At 35.9% G+C, this 17,612-nt stretch overlaps 1 protein-coding gene across 1 annotated transcript in view; it reads right to left on the bottom strand.

Annotated features, from left to right (window-relative positions):
• CCDC180 (coiled-coil domain containing 180) overlaps positions 1-17,612 on the bottom strand; it is a 2,826,277-nt gene that overhangs the window by 1,277,607 nt on the left and 1,531,058 nt on the right. Inside the window, exon 21 of the mRNA XM_044058396.1 lies at positions 7,253-7,397. Within this exon, the coding sequence (XP_043914331.1) occupies positions 7,253-7,397 (145 nt within the window). The remainder of the gene's footprint in view (positions 1-7,252; positions 7,398-17,612) is intronic.

The following is a 17,612-nucleotide window of genomic DNA, read 5'->3' as shown; positions in this document are numbered from 1 at the left end:
CAAATGTCTGAATGCATTACTCACATAAGTATATTAGTAACAAAAAAATAAACACCAGGCATTCCCTTTACCTCATTATATTAATCACTGCCAAATGAAATGTCACTGTATGCCAATGACAGGAAAATATTATGTTCCCGTTCATGTCATCCTGATGGCACTTCATCCCTACACAGTCTGACAGATTAGGCAAAGTAACATTCATGAATGCAAGTGGTTTTCAAATATTTTTGTTTTTCAAACTCACTCTTATTTTGAAATTTTCAAGAGCAGATTACAAACCTTCTGTGCAATCCTCATGCATTGTTCACATTTTAGTTGTAATCAGTGATGTGACTTAGAGATAAGCCTAAACTTTCCAAAATGAAATATCAGTATTTCCTCCATCTTTCAAACATATAATGCTAAGGCTGTCATCTGATGGTTACAATTTACAATATTCATAAAAAGACAGACAAGAATATACATCATCTAAGCCACAGTTGAACATACCACTAGTTCATAGGTTCATAGGTTCATAGGTTCATACTAGGCTATCTGCCCGAGGGCATTTACAAGCCTAGCCCATAGTTTTGTGGCTCACGCCACCCCTTTAGTATGGGGAACTATACCCATTATTTTGCTGTGCCCCTGTCGAGCAGTGACACTGAGGTAATCCCTGGGGTACTAGTTACACTTGATCACGTCTTCATACTTCACTTCCAGCTCATTATCTATGTACAGATACTAAACCGAGAGAAGAGTAAACAATCAGCAATCTAAGTTAACTATATACATATACAGGGTCATGGGGATCAAAAGAGATTCACTTGAATACTACAGTCCTATCGGCCTCATCCATTCTGCTTATTTGACTCTCTTGCCAAAGTAAGTGTCCAGCAGGACCATTTATTTACTATTTCCCTATTTCCACCTTTATTCTGACTGCATGTTTTAATTTCAGCCTTTCCTGTTTCTTTCATAGTCTGTATCACCTTTTCTACACTATGAATTTCTTTTGATATCTACTTCCTAGTGATTATTTTCTTTGCTACTATCAGCAGTAATGAAATTAAAGCTTTCACATGCTTAGGTGCTCTTCCTTCAAACTATTTTAAAAGCATCATTTCCTTAGTCAGTTCTATTTCTTTTCTTCTCATTGTAGCTCCTGAAACCCCTCCTTGTACCTTCTAAGTGTAGTGCATTCTCAGAAAATATGTTCTCAAGATTCTCCTACCTTTTCTCACATCTCCAACAATTTCCATATCCCTCTGGAAATGCTTTGTGCACTCTTGCAGAAATATTAAAATATTTATGTAAACACTTCCATCTGAATATTCTAAACATTCATAACTTTGTTGCCATCCATGTTGTTCAGTAAAATCCTTTAAAAACACCTTCAACTATTGTTGTTTGAATCTTCCCCAGCACTACTTTTGAGGTCCCTCAAGTCACAATAAAGGAAGTGTTTTTCATCACCATTTGCTGCCTGTTCCCCACTGAAAATAGTCCCTGAAGCAGAATGTAATCTCTTGGTAGTATCTGGTAGCTATTCTTTAACAACTCCCAAACCTTCTATCCCTGTCTCCCAATAAATTCTCTCAAAATCTAGGAATCATATTCCTTCATCTCCAAATGATTTTTACCTATTAAGTGTCTGTACTTTGCCTCTGTTCATTTTGTATCTTACAGGCAGTAATAACCTGAACCAACTTCTCAATCTTCAGATGCAATACTGAGTTTCTCAAGTATCCAATTAGTCCTCTTTCTCCCCTATCCTTCTCCACTAAATCCCAGAATTTAATTGATTCAAATGAATGAGAGTCACTCCCCTTACTTAGTATCATCACTTTCCAATTTGACCTGTATGTGCCATCTTGCATTAAAAAAATTAGTCTAGAATGTGTGACCCAAAAGTAGGTCCTTAGGTCTGATATCACCATTCCTCCCTCAGCTATGGTCATCTTCAAGGCTTCCCAATGTACTCTTGCTTTCAGTCCACCTCATATAAAGTTTTTAAGCACCTTATTTAGACTGACCCAGAATTCTTCATCTGAATTGTAAAAATATGCCTCCATATATACACTAACAAATGGAACTATGAACATTTTTATTGCATATATTCTGCTAGCCAAATCCATAAACATTACCAATTTATCAAGCTTGTAATCCTCACCCTTGTATCCTCCCAGGTTTCTTTCACTGCCCAGGTGACATCCCTCCTCAGTCACATTCCTAGATACCTCATTCTAGCATGCCCCCACAAATATGCGTATCTTTGGACGAGATCCATGGTAGGGGCATAATTAATAGCAATGGCTTTCATTTTTGCAGTATTTATTTTGTAGCTGACAGGTCCTCATATTTTTCTACAACTGAAAAAAGACTAGGAAGACCTCTGGATGAGTAAGATAAGTAATGATGTCATCTGCAAAGGGAGTTACTTTCTCTGACCTTTCTCCCCACTGATAGCCAATTAAATCTGAATTCCTGATTTCTGTGGCCAACAACTCTATGAATAAAGCAACAAAAAAAAAACCTAAAGACAACGTACAACTTTGTCTCATTCCCCTCGATAAAGGTACACTGTCTGTAAGTGTCCCATTCAGTTAAATTTTGGCATTGGAACAAGCATATAAGTTTACAATTATGCTTAAAAATTCCCTGGGAAAGTTAAGTGCTTACTTCTTAAGAATCCCCAGATTACTCTGTCAAATGCTCTCCCCACATCCAACCCCACAAATACCAACTGTGTCTCCAGGGCTTCCACTTCCCTTTGTGTCAACAATGTTCTGATAACATTGTCAAATGTCTGCCGACTCCCCACAGATCTACAATGATCCAATATTAATTAAACTGCCTATTATCACAGATAACTGCTTTGATAACAGTGTAGTAAATATTTTATAATCATGATTATGTATTGAAATTGTTCTGTAGGATCCTGGAAAAGTTAAACTTTCACCTTCTTTGGGGATTACTATCAAAACTGCATCACACAAGTACTTGTTAATTCCCCCCTCAGATTATTCTATTAAACAGCTCCCTCCAGATCTGAAGTACCTCCTTCCCATAACACTACCAAACCTGTATTGGAATCCCACCACAGCCCATTGATTTCCCTGAATTCAAATTTCTCGCTGATTGTTTAACCTTGGTCTGATATTGAATTTACCTTCTTCATCACTCAGCTCATTCATGTTTAGACCTTGTAAATAATGTCTGACGTTTTCTTCCCTATTTTCCTCTTTCCCCTGGGCAAAACTCTTATAATTGCCAGTCTATTCACTTCCATCTCCTTAATCACCATATCTGGGTCCACCAAGGCAGTAATGAGATATTGTACCTTCTTGCCCCTCACTCTCAAGGCTAACATTTCCATAAATGTTGGACTAATTTGAAATACTTCAGTTTCATGGCTAAAGCCCAACTTTGACTAATACTATCGATGTATTCCTCCATCTGCTTTTTTGAGTTAGCCAAAATCTTTCTATAATATGAAGTGTCCAGACCTCTACTTTCTTCCAGAATAGTTTTAATTCTCTTTTCAGCCATTCTATACCTTCCCTTCACATCTCTCCACATATTCCATCCTCTCTCTGAAACAGCAAATTTCACCACCCCCTTACACTCATCCCATCTCACATGAAGATCTCTATCATCTACAGATATACTTCCCATTTCTCCATTAATCAGTTCATCAGCCTATATTTTAAACATTTTTCTTTTAAAAAAATATGCTAGAAAGTGTCCTATGACATTCCCAATACTCAGTCGATAGAAGTGGATAATATAATATCAGCTGGAGCATGGTCTGACAAACTAAAATGCCCTGTTCTAACTTCCTTTATTAATTCCTTATGCTATTTTGTTATGTAACTTTTATCCAATCAGGTCCAGGTACCAAACCTCTGTGAGTAATATGTAAATTCCCTCTCAATATCCACTATAAAGGAGGCATCCAGTAACGCAAAGATATGTAAATATTTCAGCAAAAATCTACCTTCCCATCATACTCTTCATGCTCTGCGTCCTCCTGCGACATCTTTGATATCTGTTATGACATTCCAATCCCCTGCCATTACTAAGATGCTTGATGAAAAGTTAGAATTTTACCTAATATTTCCCTTTTTTCATTTACACTAGATTTGGGGAGCAATTAGATGGAACAAATTGCTCCCCCTTTCCATTCCAAAAACCTCAAACCCCTACAAATCTCTCAGCTTTGTCCCTTAGTACATCGTCAATAGAGCAACTGCTGTTTTCTTTAATGAATATTATTACCCCTCTACTCCTATCCTTATTTAGACCTAAAAAATAACCTTGTCTTCCTGACTGCCTAAAGAAATCTTCATGTTCCCTGTCACTGAAGTGTGGCTCTTGGATAAAATCTCTATGTGAGCCTTTCCCATTTAAATAATCTAAAACCATTTCTGTGTTCTTTTGCCCAACCAACCATTAACATTTTATGCTAGGACATTTATGCTTTTCTGCCCTGTTATTCTGTTACTCCAGTTACTTTGCCCATTCAACAATATCTATCTTTCATCTCTCTGTTAGCGCACCTACTCAGAGCCATCTTGAAATGTATATTTTGTGTTTTACGATCTTGTTTTGAGTCCCGTTCTTTGATTTCGCATACCCTTCCTCTGCCCCTACTTCTTCCCAAACTATATACAAGAAAGAACAATTCTGGCAATCAAATGCCCAATTTGGAGATAACACTCCTGTATAGTCCTCCCGGCTACCATACTGATTCATCTCCTTGCTGGCTTATTGAGGATCTCCTGCCAGCTGACTTACCCATAAGAAGTCCCCCCACCCGACCCAGTGTACCGCAGATAATGCAGCTTGTGATAAGTGCCTTCATAAACCAGTTGACAACTTAAAATGCTCCTCTCTATATTTCCTGTAGTCTGCATTCTCATTGTTGCCCTTTTTCCTCAACATTCAACAATAAGATGAAACCCCCCCATTGCTGCAACATCTACTTTATGTTTGCAGTACAGAGGTGAGTATGTACTTCTTTGAGCTTCTCCCATGTTGGTGAATCCACATCATTTACACAGTTTCAGCTTCCCTAATTTTCCCCTCATTAGCTCCATTCCTCTTGTTCATCATAGTTTATATCCATAAAGTCTCCACAGCTGTAAAATGATCCTGAATTCCAGTTATTTCTTCCCCCCTTATGAAACCCAACATAATATAATTACACAGAAATTATCCTATCGACATTGCAAAGAAGAAATATAGATTATTCTAACACAGTGCTCTCAAAGCTATAAATAAAAGCCTATTGAAAGAATTTACTAACTCCAAGTAGTCCAGACCTATGTGTAACTAACAGTCCTCTCAATTGTCAGCAGTATCCATAAATGTCCAAGTTTAATCAGGTTCTGAGTATTGTCCTTTCAAGTAATTAAATATCCTTATCTTGCTCTTCTGCCTGCTGTGTTAAGCTTATTTCTTCCACAATCTTCTTAGACAAGGCCTACACTTACTTTTCCTTGCCAGCCATCTTCGTCTGGAACAATGTAAAGGGATTCACTGGCAGTCTTTCTCTGTTCTGCCCTGCTGATTGTTGGCTAATATTTGCCTCCCTGACTGCATTGCTTAGATCTTCCTTTTACTCAAGCTCTCCTGTGCAGCTTCAAAGTCTATATGTGTTTGAATACCCATAAGAAAGTACACTCTCAATATGGCTGGATATGGCAACTTAAATTTTAGCTTAATCTCTCTTGCAAACGTATGGCTGGAATACAAGTGTTCCTTGATTCCTAGTTTGTAAAGAGTAATCATGGTCAGCATATATTCTTGTAGAGCCTGCTGTATGCTGTTTATCTTTGCACCATAATTCTGACAAAATATCCTCCTTCTGTGCATATAATTGGAATTTGACAACTATGGGGTGAGGAAATCTCTGAGTTCTAGCTGAGGCAATAGTAATTTTATGGGGTCTCCCTATTTTTATTTCATGCTTGCAGATGCCCACCCACTTAGAAATACAGTCCTTCATGAAAGTCCTTACAATCTTTCTCTTCTGACTGCTCCAGCACTCCCATGAATTTCAAATTGTTCCCTCTTATTTGGTCCTCAAGATCAATCAATTTAGCCTATAAATCTTCATACTTTGCTTCATAGATGGACATCCTTTGATTAATCTTTTTCTCAGGTTGTTACACCTCCATCAGGTCACCCAAATGAACAGACTGGGCATCTACTATCTCTTATTTTTTTGTCACTCCTTGGAATGTACTCCATCACCGTAACTCTAAAATCTGATATCTCCTCAAAGATATTATCTAGTTTGGTTTTGAAGGCGTTACTTGCTTCTTTCAGACACAGCTGATTATTAGCCATTACTTCTCACATTTTCCCTAGAACCTCACTGCTGCTGTTCTTAGTTATGTGCTTCTCTTCTCCAATTAGTAATTGTGTGATCTTTTTCCTTTACTCTACCACTTATTAGACATAAATACTACTTTTAGTGAGAATTCTTGTGCAGTTGCTCAGTACTGCTGGGTGTTACTGAATTTTACTGGGTCACCAGCCTCAGAGCTCTAAGTAAAACAATCTGTTGCACCACAGTCATACCAGAAGTCGCTGTGTTCTTCAGATCATGAGTTAAATACTTCTGCTTTGAAAAGCGGTAGGTTCAGAAATGCTACCAAAAGAGCACAATGTAAGTGAGAAACAGCTATTTAACAGATAAGCAGGGCAAATGACTTAAGACTCAAATGTTCTCTTTTTGTTTTTACGTTTTTCATTTGAGGTTTTACCTCACTGAAAAATAGACTGCAACTAGTAATTTGTACTTCCAGAATTGTGGCTTTAACTGACTCTTGATACTTCTTTTATATATTTATTTATTTATTTCTGTAATGAGAGTGCCACTAAAACTATTACTGATTTAAAAAAAAATTATACCATTAAGTTTTTGTTCAAAAATAACCTACACTAACAATCACAAGCTAAATGTTACCTGTTTTTTTTACTAAATGGAATACAGACTGAAAACATTTTTGTATTTGTTTCTGTTCACCAACATGAATGAAGAAATGAGGGTGTATTCAGCTTCTAGGGTTGCTACATGTAATACTGGTAACACAGCTGCACTGTACAATATCAGAGTCAGTTAGGAAGGCTACCTTAGTGAACAGGGGCAAGGCAAAAAGTAGATAACTAAAAGCAATTAGGCAACTGTTCTATGAAGAGTGTTGCAATGTAAAGCAATGAAAATAAACCTGAATGCAACAAGTAATATTAGAAATACCTGCTCCAGCCATTTGGACTCCATTCCCTCCAAGTCAGCCAAAATGAAACCTTCTGTGGAGTCAATGCGCCCTGACATCTTTTCCAGCTTTCTGCGAAAGACTGTAATCTCATCTGGAGAAAAGTTACCTCCTTCTGCAAACAACCTGAAAAATAATTAGGACCTTTACAGTACTGGAACAAAATGGATGAAAAATAATACAAAATAGACATAGATATACTGCATGTGGACATTAATGCTTATAAAGTACAGTTGTGCAAGTAAACTTAACATAAAAGTAGATGTAAGGGTGATCACTGCTGCAGTAGCCATAACTATGTGGGTTATATCCTGCATAGGGTATGATAGCAGGCTACCTTGTAGAACTTAAGGACATCTTTCTTGTGCGCAAACTGTTGATAGCTGAAGCAGAACTGAAGAAAATCAATGGTTTGGGTGCCAAGCCATTCCGAACCTTCTTGTCAACTGTACAAAGGAGTCTATAGCTCTGTAACAGGTTAATGAATGGTAAGTAAAAATCAAAGTCCTCACTCTGACATCAAAAATTGCACAAAATAAGGGGGTGGATAGAGAATGCTTACTGCAGCAGTAATCACTGGAATATCTGATAATATGATGTTTATTTACATAAATGAATATATTTATCATTTGATCACTGCTGTGGTAGCCTTAGGGAGGAAAAAGGATGAGGGTCCAGGAGTAATAATGATTCTAGTAAAGCCTGCTCTAGACTTGGAGAAGGAATCTAGTTTGCTGTGTTTTGTAAAGGTATGTACAGAGGACCAAGTGGCTGTTTCTAGATTAATTTTAGAATCCATCCCTTTCCAAAAAATCACTGATGAAGGCCCTGGCAGATTGTGTTTTAATCCTGCCTTGGAATTGACTTGTTGTGATGAGTATAACAAAAGGAAATACCACGTGACAACCATTTGGAGATAGTCTACTTTGACAAAATTGTCCTTTTTTCTTACCTTCATAAGAAATAAATAACTGATCAGTTTCTGAAGGATTTAGTTCTTTCAAGATAATACCTGAGTTGTGTGTGAACATCTGGAGTATGAAAAGTCCTTTCTTTTTTGTTTTTAGATTCTGGAAAGAAGATAGAAAGATGGACAGCTTGGCTAGAGGTAAACCCAGAACTCAGATACCATTTTAAACATAAAAGAAGGATTATTTATCAAAGAAGTCCTATCTTTGTGGAAAATTAGATAATTCTGACCCACCATGACAGCTTGCACTTAAACACTCTTCTTGCAGATGTCAGAGCAGTTAACAAAACTGCTGTTCTTGTTATGAACCTCAAATCAGTATGAAGGGCTGGTTCGAAGGTTAAGGAGGAGTCACCTGTTTTCTAGGTTTCTGGGTATGCAGAATCCCTTTCAAAAACATTGGAACATGGGAGTGCATTGAAAGGGGAAGATCCATGGGCAGAAATGCTGAAAAGGCTGACAAATGAATCTTGATAGAGGGGTAAAAGACCAGAAAATAATAACTCGAACAAATATTTTAGAACCAAAGAAATACTAGCATTAAAATGGTCCTGGTTCTTGTCTTGGCACCAACTTGGAAATATTTTCCATTTTGTAGTATATGATTCCTTAGTAGAGGTTTCTTTGCCTTGATCAATACCTGCTACACATCCTCAGAAAATTAGTGCCTAAAAGGTATTAAAACACAATCAATCTGGAAGTTTTTTGAAGTTGTTTCCAAATGGGGTATATAAAACAACCCCTATCTTGTTTAAGCAGGTCGCGACTGTGAGGAGGCTTGTGGTAATTGCATTTGGCTATTTTGAAAAGGAGGGGAAAACACTGTTGCCTGAGCCAGAAGACAGTCACCGCAAGGATCTTTCGAGAATCTGTGGATATCATTGGAAAAGGTAGAATGGCATACAGGACCATTCCTGTCCAAGAAAATGAAAATGTACTCTGCTTTTCTGGATTGTTTGCAAGGAATCCTGGAGCAACATTTTGCCAGTTATTTGCTATGAATGAAGGCAAAAAGATCTAATTAAGGTGATCCCCACAGGTGGATCAAATTCTCAAAGACACCCTCAGCCAATTTCTATTTGTGAGGATCTGTCCTAGTCCTGCTCAGCTTGTCTACCACTATATATTGCTCTGACAGAATGCACGATGCCTGCAGACTGAGGTTGCACTGTAAAGCTATATCCCATCCCCTCAATCTGTTTATGTACCACCACATCACTATGGTGTTGTCTGTAATCACTTGTAATGCCCTAGGGACCATAGATGGTTGAGAGCATTTATGACTGCCAACATTTCTATTATGTTTATCTGTTTTGATCTGTCCTTTTTTGTTCCAAAGACCCACTTTTACTCCTATAAACACTGATCCCCAAGCAAAGTCTGGGGCACCCTTAATTAAAGACTGAACAGTAGCTGGAAGGAAAAATGGGAGACTTGTATTCAGATTAAACAGGTCTCTCCACCAAAACAATTCACATTTTACAAATCCCAAAAATGGAATCTGCAATGCAAGGGAATGTTGATGTTGGGAACATACACATTGTAGGTACCACTGAAACTTTCTCTTGTGGAGTCTGGCTAAATGAATCATAAGAATCATGGATGCCATGAATCCTACTATTCTGAGAAATTCCCTTACTGAAGTCTTGAACTGAGTAGAAAAACTCAGGAAAGATAGATACAGACCTACCTTTTCTTTTGGAAGAAAAGTTCTTTGAACTGTGGTAACTAGGAGACACCCCAAAAAAAAACAATGTTATGAGAAGGAGTCAAACAATTATTTTGACTGTTCTCTTGGAACCCCAATATGAAAATGAAGTTGCTCTCATCCAAGTGATAGATTTCTGACACTTAAAAAAAGCTCTGCAAAGATAAGAATGTTGTCTCAGTAAGGAAATGTGAGGACCTTGCATACTGAAAAAGGCTATCACTGGGACTAGACACTTTACCCAGCGGATATACCAAAGGGTAATGCAGAGAACTGATAGTTTAATACAGACACAGAAAACTCTAAGAAACATCCACAACCTGTGGCTATAAGAATGTGTGATAACCATCAATTAAATCTAGGGTTACTAAGAAACTGAAAGAAGGAGTCAGTGGTAACAGGTCATGAAGGAATAGCATCTTAAACCTTGAAACTTTCACAAACTGATTTAAAAAGGTAAGATCTAAGACTGGCCTCCAACAGACTTCTTTCTTTGGAACCAGAAACATTCTTGAATAAAAACCTTTCCTTGTCAAAGAAAGAGGGCCAGCTTCTATTACCCTTATGAGTCAGCAGATGCCAAATGATAGGAGGAAAAATAAGTTTGATCTGGTGAATCAGGATGAATCTCCTGAAAAGGAGAAGGTGATTCCCACTGCCATCTGTATCCCTGATGTAACATTCTCAGAGCTCATTTTTGTGAGATTACCTGTTGCCAAAGACAGAACGAAGAGCCAGATTTTGGGGAAGCTTTAAAGGCTTATTTGGGTGAGGAGGTTGGTTACCATCTACAGATGGTCATTCAGACTTGTTGCACTGGCCTTGTCTGGGGCGGGTTCCTCCCTTTCTTTTTGGAGTTCCATTGCCCTTGTATATTGAATATTTGTTTGCAAGAATCTTGCTGTGTTTGCTTATTCTGCTTTTAATAAAAATGTGCTGAGGCAGGAGTAAAACCGTTAACAATCTCAGAGAAGGAAGGCTAAAAACCTGAGTAACCCTCTGAATCAGTTTATCTCTCTCTACTTATTTTCAGGACCTAGGCAGAAGATGGCCAATACACAACCTTTCTGTCTAATGGAGAATTCATATTTTCATTTTTATCATCTTCAGATATATTTTGAGTATGTATCCACACAAACCTTTTCATAATAGTTCCAGTAGCAAATTCTCTGGAAGAGACATCCACTAAATCATAAGCATACTTCAAAGAGTGTTTGGTGTCTTGAGACATGAAAGCACCAAATTCATTCATGGAAGATATTTCCTCAGAAGAGGGAAACATAGATGTAATGTTCCACATATTCCCAAAATATATAAGCAAAACTTTACCAGATGAGTCTAACAATTACTAATTCTAAAATAAGTATGGCAGAGGAATACAGTTTTTCCCAAATCTACCAGTAGCTTTCTCATCCTTACCAGAAGGGTGGGATTAGTATATACCAAATGTTTAGCAACAGTAGTATTTGCCAAATAAATCACTGTAGGATCAGATCTGGGATTAGAAAATAAAACAATTGTAAAACAGAGAAACTTTATACAATCTATCTGCTTTCTTGGGGACAGCAGGCTGGTTGTCAGGCGAGTCACAGGCTGTAATAACAACATCTATCAATGCTGGAAGTACAGCAGGAACATGAGTGCACACAGGAAATTCCAGTTGCAGCAAATCATATTTTCCAAAGATATTGGAATAACTTTATGTTTCCACTGAAACTATTGGTCATTCTAGTTATGGTTTTCAGAAAAGAAAATTCTTCTAACTGATTCTCAGAAGAAAAGCTCTCCTCAGAATCAGAATCTGTGGAGAGCATGCAGAAGATCATTTTCCTTTTCACTATACTGAGAATCTTCAGAAAATTAAGAATTCCTTTTTCACTTAACAGTAAAACCAGAATGAGAAGAGTCAAGAGCCTGAACAAAGCTCTGATCTAAGCCATATAAATCATTCCTGTCTAAAGTAGCTGAACAGGGACAATAAATGATCAACTTTCTGCTTCTTTTTGACAAGAATTTCCATAGAAGTAGGCAGACCCTTGTCAGGTACATCACACCAGGCAATAAACATCCTAGTACAGTTAGTTGGCAAAGCATTCCCTGCTGCTTCCTCTGAGACTGACAAGAGTTGTTTACCCATGCCTGCCAAGGGTACTTCAACAGCTGCAGAAGAGGTGCTTAACCCCAATCCATGATGGCTTAAGGAACTATACCAGAGGGATCCATGGTAGAATATGAATGGTCTGAGCAGCCAGAAAAGGTCATAGCAGTCACCCTTCTATGGCTGACAGAGATTTGTAGTCCATTGAAGAGCAAAAGCTGTTTGGAAAAATTATTTTTGTGGCTAGGAAAGGAAAAACAAATTAACTGGTAAGTTGTTCCATGGTGAATCTGAAAATGAAGCCTGAACCCTGGGTAAGGCTGACAACAACAGTCAGTAAAAGTAGTAAGTAAAAAAGGTAGCATTTTCCACCCAAATAAAAGTCACTGTATAAAGAACAAAATATGCTAACCCCAACCCCTAAAAGTAATTTAACAAAAATTTTCAGCAGAAAAACAAAAACCCTTTTACTCAAAAGTAAAAGTGGCACTTCCCTTTTAAAAGTGACTAAAAGTGAAGTGACAGTCCAAAAAACATACTTTCCCAGTTTAAAATAAGTTAGTTTACAGAAAAGTTGTCTGTCAAAAATTAAAAATGTGGAAGGTTTTCTTCCCTGAAGAAAACTTATCAATCCAGAAAAAGAGAAATGCTAGTCAACCATGAATCCTCAAAAGCCTGCAAAATGAGTGACCTTCAAGAGCATGAAAGTTATGTACCCATTAAATATTATTATTAGTTATCGTAACTTTATATTCATGCACCCTAAGTATAGGGAATGGAATTTTATTGTATTTCCTATAATGTATACTCAGGGTATGCTTTTGTCATCTACTTCTGAAGGAACTCATTTAGCTATAGATAATGATCTAAAGTACTGGTATCAGTTGATATCTGATAATAAAGTTAAAAATCTAGATTTCTTAAAACAAGAATTTGATCTAAGAGAAACTTGCTGGTTAGAGGTTCAGACCTTTAGACAACATCTCATTAATAAAATAGATTTAATGTCTATAACTGTTAAAGAATCTATTCCAACACTGATTGATTACTTGATATTAAATTTACAACATAAAGTTTCTGATAAAGGTAAACTTTCATACATACATAAAGTTATCAGACAAGAAACTTTTTACAGTGTAGATTCATACTGGAATTATTTCACTTCTATTAATGGGGACCCACCAAATCAACAAGATAAACAATATATATTGGAATCTGCTTATAGAACTACGTCTCCCATTGTCTGGAGATTTTATACATGGAAATTTTTACATAGATCTTTTTATACACCTTTGATGATGAATAAAATAAATAATAAAGATAATCTATGTAAGAGATGTAATGTAGAAATTAATGCTGACTGGGCTCATATGTTTTATGACTGTATAAAATTGAAAGAATACTGGAAGTCAATTAATGAATTTTTGCAGGCTCTTTTTACAGATAATTTCATTATTTCTAAATCTCTTATATTATTCAACACACCTGTACCTCAAAGTGTTAAAAAGGTTAAGCTTCCCTTGTTATGGTGTATTCTAGCAGTGGCTAGGAAAATAATAACTAGAAATTGGATTTCAGATACACCTCCTTCGTTCAATGAATTTAAAAATGTTATGAATATTGTGTGCCATATGGAAATAAACACAATTAGGACTAGAACAAACAGAAAAACATCTTATTTTATTGTATGGGATAATTTACAAAATTTGTTAAAAAAATTTTAATTTCAATAGCATGATATTTTAGTTTAATTAATTGATCTGATTGTAGTGGATGTCTTTGTAAATACTTTAGTTGTTTTGTTGAATATTATAATAATACCTATTTTTAATTACTTGTATAAAATTGTTATGATATTTCTCTTATATGTTAAAACAATAAACCTGTTTTGAAAAAAGAGCATGAAAGTTATGAAGAGCTTAGCACCCAAACTGTTGATTTTCTTCAGCTCTGTCTGAGCTGTTAAGGTTTTTGGCATGTGGTAGATGTTGGCTGCCTGTTATATCTTATGTAGGATATAACCCACATAGCTTAGGCTACTGAAGCAGTGATCAAATAATGAGCATTTAACTATAACAGTAGATGTCCAACTGACCACTGTCATAATATCACTAACTATTGGAAGTATTCAAAAAAAAGATAGCTGTCCATCCAGCCAGGATTCCAAAGACTAGGCATCTTCCCTTCATCACAATATATCTGACGTATGACCAAAGTGTGCCAAAACTAAGAGGTACATACAGTATCTCAGGACTTTCTTGACACAGACCTGAAAGCAAGCATAAAGGGAGTGTGGCATAACTGTTGAGGTGTTTACCTTACAAACACAAGGTTAAGGGTTTTGATTCTCACATGGGTTAATTGGCTAGGCTAAAAATAGCCCAAAAGGGCAATTAGCCTAGTATTAATTTATGAACCTATGAGATCACAATAAAAAAAGCATGCCTTTCAAAAGGAGAGGAATGGACAGGATACCACCCCAGTCTAAACACAAAAACAGGACAAAATAGGGAGATGGAAGTAAGGATGGAGGGAGGGACGAAGGGATGTAATACTGCAAAAGTGATCAGTTGGATATATAAAAGTTATGTACTTACCATAACTATGCATTTGTGCTACCCATTTTCATTCTTCAAAATAAGAAACATCACTAATATTTTCAATTTAATAGGAATAAAAATAGCAAAACTTTTAAGTACAAAGACTCTTCCTCAGTGCATCAAGCAAGCAAATTCTGAACTCATAATATACATGTAAATGACTATATAAAAAAATAGCCCCTATATCCAATTATACAATTAAATATTTAAAAACACAAACATTCTACCCAACACCTTCTTTAATTACTTCTCTGTTATTACTCATATCTCAAAACACTAATTTAACTACAATGCTGGTACTATATTTGCTCACCTATACTTAAGTTTATAACTTTATAACTGTTAATATTCAGACTATGTAGCAGAAGCCAAACTACTTAACATGGTTAGCTATACTTATTTACTAATATCCTAACTTGTGATATTCCAAGTGTTTAAACCACTTTATCCTTCATGTTGTAATCTATCGTTGTACTCAGATTTTCACCATGCTCAGTCTATTATCAGTTGCAACATTTGCATTGTTTGTACTGATCAAGTTAATGTATTGTATTATAAGTTGTATATTGTTGTATATTGTATATAAAGCATAGTTTAGTGTGAAGCTTTCCTCCATGGAACTCCACTGAAAATGGGCACACTATGGCCCAGTGGACCATCCCGGTAAACAAATGCAAATAAGTAAATAAATAAATTCTAAATACATATGCAAAGTAAATAAAAATTTATAAGTATACATAAAACTTACTACGTCCAGAAAATCAAAATATCATTGATTTCATCTTTAGAACTGGTTTTACACTATTAACTGCATTACAACCAGGATTACAATCTGTTCTAAAATATTGATCCACTTATATTCTGCTAGCTCAGTGAAAGTGACTAAGCCACCACCACGTTCACTTTTATGTATTACTTGCACTACTTAAATTTAAACCCATGGCCTTCTTCATTGGAATCAATATGTTTAAACAAATAATTTGTTTCTATTCATCTTTTTATCTCTGACAAATGAGAACATATCCTATATTTCAACTTATTAGTTTTACCTATAAAAAACTTCTACATTTATTGCATTTAGCAATATGCACTATATTTTCTGTATTGCACATTGTCAATGCCTTAAATTTTTTTTCTTTTTAATAGGAGGGATAAACTCACAATCCTTATTAATATAGTTACAAAAATGACAGTTATAACAGGGCTTTGTACCACTTTTAACACCTAATTTCTTCTTATTTATTTGACATTTATTTAACGGGATAGTCTGACTGGGTCAACAGGACCCATTTTCAGTGGAAGCCCAGGGAGAAAAGCTCCATATAAGGACATTTATAATACTGCCAAAAAACATGCTACACATCAATGCAAAAAATATGCTACACATACACATGCTTAAAAGAAAATGATGATACATACTCATGCTATCAAAAATTATATACAGTGGTAGTTAGAAAGATCATAAGAAATAAAATACAGTAAAATTATCAAAATTCTAGTTAATAACTAGGTTACATCTTAATACAGAGGGTGGGTAGAAGATAGTTTTTGGTAAGCTCTTTATAACATAATTTCTCTTTCAAATTATGTTCTTTCTTATAAATAAAATTACGTTTGGTCCCTAAAAGTTTTGTTATTCTATTATCAGAACATAAAACTGGCCAATTATTTGTAATAATATTCTTTATTTGCTTTGTTCTTCTATTGTATTTCATGATATAGCCAAATTTCCTAGTTTTTATGTTATTAACACAACTAATAGTTTCATTCCAATTCGAAAATTAAGGTTTACAACTACAATTTTTTTCTGAAAGGACAAATTTCATATTTCTTTCTAATACCAAATCATTATAGCTTCTCTCATGAAAACTATCCATGTCAGATACATCACTTTGAAAATTATCATCCTGTGTATTTAACCTACTTGACCTCAATAACTGGCTTTTCACAATGGCATTTTATATATATATGTGTATATATATATATATATATATATATATATATATATATATATATATATATATATATCTACATTTCAGATGCATACGCTGTGCCAGCAGCCAGAAGCGCAAGTATTTTTGAGAGTCCCTGTTCCTTTTGCTGTGACAGTACGTCTCCTGGTCTCAGATCCAACTTGGCTGCTTTCACTAGATTCTAGGATTCGACTCTCAAGCTCCTCCCTTTATCTATAATGCCTCTGACCACTGTACCAGCTCAGATGGAGTTTGCTGCTACTATATAACTATCCAAATATAGAGCATAATAATAATAATAATAATAATAATAATAATTATAATACAGAGAAATAGAATAGTAGCAGAAAAGGGGCTCAAACAGAAACTGTTTCTCCTAGTAAAAAATTTCATCAGGTCACTCCCTAAGACACGGATAGGGGGAAGGTGGGGGGGGTTGAGGAAAAATGAAAATGGTCAACACAAATGCGTAGTTATGGTGAGTAAATAACTTTAATATCTGATTAAAGTTTTCATTCTTCCTGAACCTTTGGGATAGAGTCCCCAGCTACAGTATAAGAATATTGGGTGGCCCTCATGGAAGGATATTCCGGAGAACTGCTGAACAAAAGCAGCTCTGTTTCTAGAAATTATGACTAATTTGTAATGAGCAATAAATGTATGAGCATTACACCAGGTGCCTTCTGCACAAAATATAATCAATGGAAGTTCTAGACCAGATGGTAGATGAGGTGGTCATGGATCTAGCTGAATGAGCCTTAGGTGGTTTTGGTAGGGAGAGACCTTGCTGGGAATATACCAAGGAAATGTAATTAGTTATCCATTTGACCAAGGTGACTTTAGAAATTGGAGATCTCTGCTTGCCTAGGAAAAAAGAGGCAAACAATTGGGCCATTTTCCTGAAATCTCTTTGTCCTATGTAAATAGAAACACAGCTGCCTATGTACATCTAACAGATGTAGCATGTACTCTCTCTTATTTGAAATTTTAGG

The sequence above is a fragment of the Protopterus annectens genome, chromosome 16.part0 (assembly GCF_019279795.1).
Source record: "Protopterus annectens isolate FY-2018-M chromosome 16.part0, PAN1.0, whole genome shotgun sequence".
Taxonomy (NCBI): Eukaryota; Metazoa; Chordata; order Ceratodontiformes; family Protopteridae; genus Protopterus; species Protopterus annectens.
The sequence above is the reverse complement of the archived record's forward strand: the minus strand, read 5'-3'. Positions and strand labels throughout refer to the sequence as shown.